Source organism: Octopus bimaculoides, chromosome 17 (assembly GCF_001194135.2).
Source record: "Octopus bimaculoides isolate UCB-OBI-ISO-001 chromosome 17, ASM119413v2, whole genome shotgun sequence".
Classification (NCBI taxonomy): Eukaryota; Metazoa; Mollusca; class Cephalopoda; order Octopoda; family Octopodidae; genus Octopus; species Octopus bimaculoides.
In genome coordinates, this window is record NC_068997.1 from 36345988 (window position 1) to 36349949 (window position 3962).

General features: G+C 40.0%; 1 protein-coding gene across 1 annotated transcript in view; it reads right to left on the bottom strand.

The window, feature by feature from the left end:
* LOC106877076 (uncharacterized) overlaps positions 1–3962 on the bottom strand; it is a 262423-nt gene that overhangs the window by 14118 nt on the left and 244343 nt on the right. Inside the window, exon 29 of the mRNA XM_052973794.1 lies at positions 2380–2457. Coding sequence (XP_052829754.1) covers positions 2380–2457 — 78 coding nt within the window. The remainder of the gene's footprint in view (positions 1–2379; positions 2458–3962) is intronic.

Sequence of the window (3962 nt, forward strand, 5' to 3'; positions counted from 1 at the left end):
TATCATCATTTGACGTCAGCTTTCCATGTTAGCATCTGTTATCTAGGTGACCAAGTCACAACTTTAGGTGGATGCTCCAAGAGCATAACTGCTAGAATAAGAATAGGCTGGATAAAGTTCAGAGAGCTCCTACCTTTGTTGGTAACAAAGGGTCTCTCCCTCAGAGTGAAAGGCAGATTGTATGATGCTTGTGTGCGACCAGCCATGCTACAAGGCAGTGAAATGTCGGCTATGACTGCAGAGGACATGTGAAGGCTTGAAAGAAATGAAGCTAGTATGTTTTGCTGGACATGCAATGTCAATGTGCATGAACAACAGTGTGTAAGAATCTTGAGAGAAAAACTGGGCATAAGAGGCATCAGATGTGATGTGCAAGAGAGATGACTACATTGGTATGGTCATGTGATGCATATGGACGAGGACAGCTGTTTAAAGAAGTGTTGATCTCTAACTGTAGAGGGAACCTATGGAAGAGATAGACCCAAGAAGACACTGGATGAAGTGGTGAAGCATGAACTTCAAATGTTGGGCCTCATGGAGACAATGACAAGTGATCTAGACCTTTGGCAATATGCTGTGCTTGAGAAAACTCATCAAGCCAAGTGAAATCTTACTCATGGACAATGCTGATGTTACACAACTGGCACCCACGCTGGTGGCATGTAAAGAGCACTCATTACACTCTTGGAGTGGTTGACATTAGGGAGGGTACCCAGACTGGAACTTCGTGCAGCTCTCCAGCTTACCAGTTCCAGTCAAACTATCTAACCCATGCCAGCATAGAAAGCAGATGCTAAATGATGATGATGATGATGATATATATTCCCCCTAATTTTTTCCCCAAAAGTATAGCTTAGTATTTTTGGGAAAAGGGCATGTTAGATGATGTAGTCCTGGACTACAAATGCTGGGTAGCCATGGCTGGAATGCTATCGATAAGTTTGTTACATCAGCTGGGGCTAAATAAAACATCACTATGAACAAGACATGCAATGATTGGTGAGTGAAAATGAGATAAAAATGTCAAAATCTAAAATAACAGAGCTGTGATTTTGCCTTTTTCATGTGTTGACATTTTTAATGGCTTAGTCAGAGGAAAGGGCAGCACCAGGGGGGTGGGGGTGGAGGTGGATATCACCAAAACTGGTTGGAGAAGGAAGAAATCATTACTTATGAGTTACTAGAGAAGGAATAATTCATCAGGAGGCGATCATTCAATAGTAGTGCGCTGCTTGTCAACCAGCTGGTCAACATGTCTTTGTTTACATCAATTCAGCAATTTCCATGAAGAAAGAGGGAAAGGGCGTTAGTCAGCAGGTAGCAGACAGCAGGCACTCGCTCTCTCTCTCTCTCTCTTAAAAACACATGTCATTTATCACTCGCTTTCTCTCTCTCTCTCTCTCTCTCTCTCTCTCTCTCTCTCTCTCTCTCTCTCTCTCTCGAGAGAGAGAGAGAGAGAGAGAGAGAGAGAGAAAGCGAGTGCCTGCTGTCTGCTACCTGCTGACTAACGCCCTTTCCCTCTTTCTTTATGGAAATTGCCTAATTGATGTAAACGAAGACATGTTGACCAGCTGACTACTGGTTGACAATCAGCGCACTACTATCAGGATACTGAGTTATGTCCAGATCCAGAGATCTGGTGTAAATTGTAATGGAGTGGACACTACTAAATATCTTTAATAGTTAAATGGGGATGGTGGTAGTGATGTTAAACCAGGCTATGGATGAAGCCTACAACCTTAAGTAGATAACAGTTGTTATCAAACAATCATAACATGATTAACTGAAACTCATAAATTCCTCCATGTTTCTCATTTCAAACCCCATCGGTGTTGACTTTAAGATAGGGGTTACATATTTTAACTTTAAATCTTAGGATGGCAGCATGGTACATTACCTTTTTAAGACAGTAACAGTTACAGCACTAAAAACTTGTTTGTCATAGCAAGAACATAGATAGAACCAACTGTGATTAATTACCACATTTAAATACTATGAATTAGTAAAATAAACAACAACAAAATGAATGTTTATGCACATGTCAAGGAACATATACATGGTTTCAAATTTTGGGGGTGGAATTAAGTCAATTACATCGACCCTAGTGCTTGACTGGTACTTATTTTGTTGACCCCAAAAGGATGAAAGGCAAAGTTAATCTTGGTGGAATTTGAACTGAGAAAGTGAAGATGGATGAAATGCCACTAAGCATTTTGCTCAATGTGCTAATGATTCTGCCAGCTTGCTGCCTCATACATGTACAAATACTGAAAAACAGATATACACAACTTCCTACATCACTACATGCATGTGATTTACACCCACATATAAATACACTTATATAGGTAACAAAGAAATTTAAAAAAAACCTTTACTCACCCTTATCGACTGCTGCAGTAGCTTTGACAGCTGATTGGTTAGACTTCTCAAATTGAACTCTCTGTTCATCAGTTGAGGCTGAGAAAAGAGAAAAAGTCTTTAAATTTAGATAATTTAACTTTTTCAACACAGAGAAAAATTGGTAATTCTACTTGTTCATATTGTATGTTGATTATATAACACACACACACACACACACACACACACACACACACACACACACAGAGTGTTTGTGCCAAATTCGATAGTTTTTTTTAATGTCTCTTTTATTCAGGAACAGCTTGATGTATTGGTGAACAGTCAATGATGTTGGAAAGCATAGAGATTTAAGTTGTAGTTGAGAAAAAGTTAACTGACATGGAGGATTGGAAGTCATCTGAATGTTGGAAAGTTACCTATACCATGATGATTCATACTGGGTACCAAAATGCTGACATCATGACTGCTATTCAATGTCCTGTGAACATTGTATAAGCTTTGAGATGTGATATGGACAACTGCAATGGAGACTATGAAGCAGTGATCAGTAGGAAAGGACACAGCAGGTATTCTGTCTGCACACTGGAATTCATCCTTACATATATGAAGAGGGCCTTAGGCTCAATTCAGATGGTTATGTGCAGTTGCTGGAGACTGTGATCAATCCCTGGCTAGAGAGAATTGAGCTGGAAGGCCATATGTGTGGCAAGCAGATGTCGGCTCCTTGCCATACCTTCAGAAAGAGTTAGAAATGGTTGTCAGAGAATTTCTACAACTTCACCAGCCCCAATTTATGGCCTCTTTATTTCTCCAATTGTAATCCCATGGATTATTAAGTACAGGGTGTGAAACACCAACTGCTTTGTCTGCAACACAAAGGCCAAGCTGGTAGCCAAGATCAAGGAGTTGCTTGAAGATCTTTCCAGGGACACAGTGAAGAATGTATGCACCAGGTTCCAGATCTGTCTTGAGGCTGTGGTGGAAGCTGAGGCAGTTACTTTGAGCAAACTGTTATCTTCAAGCCATAATTTAGTTGACACTTCTTGATTTTTTAAAATACTTTTCTTTTTGTGTTTTCTTCTCTTTTTATGCAAACTAGCAAATTTAGCCTAAACAGCTAGTATTTATTTATGCACAAACATACATATTCATTTAATAGAAATTAATGTTTAAGTGTAAGATGAGAATGATGATGATGATAATAGTGGTGGTGATGATGATGATGATAGTTGTTGTTGCTGTTATGTTCATTACTGTTGTTGTTGGCATCATCATTACCACCATTCTACATCTGCTTCCCATACTTGTATGGGTTAGAAAGTTATCATGGGTGCGCTGAAAGTGTAGCTGCTAGAATAAGAATAGCCTGGGCAAAGTTTAGAGAGCTCTTACCCCTGCTGGCGACAAAGGGACTCTCACTCAGAGTAAAAGGCAGACTGTATGACGCATGCGTACGAACAACCATGCTACATGGCAGTGAAACATGGGCTGTAACTGCTGAGGACATACGTAAGCTCGCAAGGAATGAAGCCAGTATTCTCCGTTGGATGTGTAATGTCAATGTGAATACCCGTCAGAGTGTAAGTATCTTGAGAGAAAAGCTG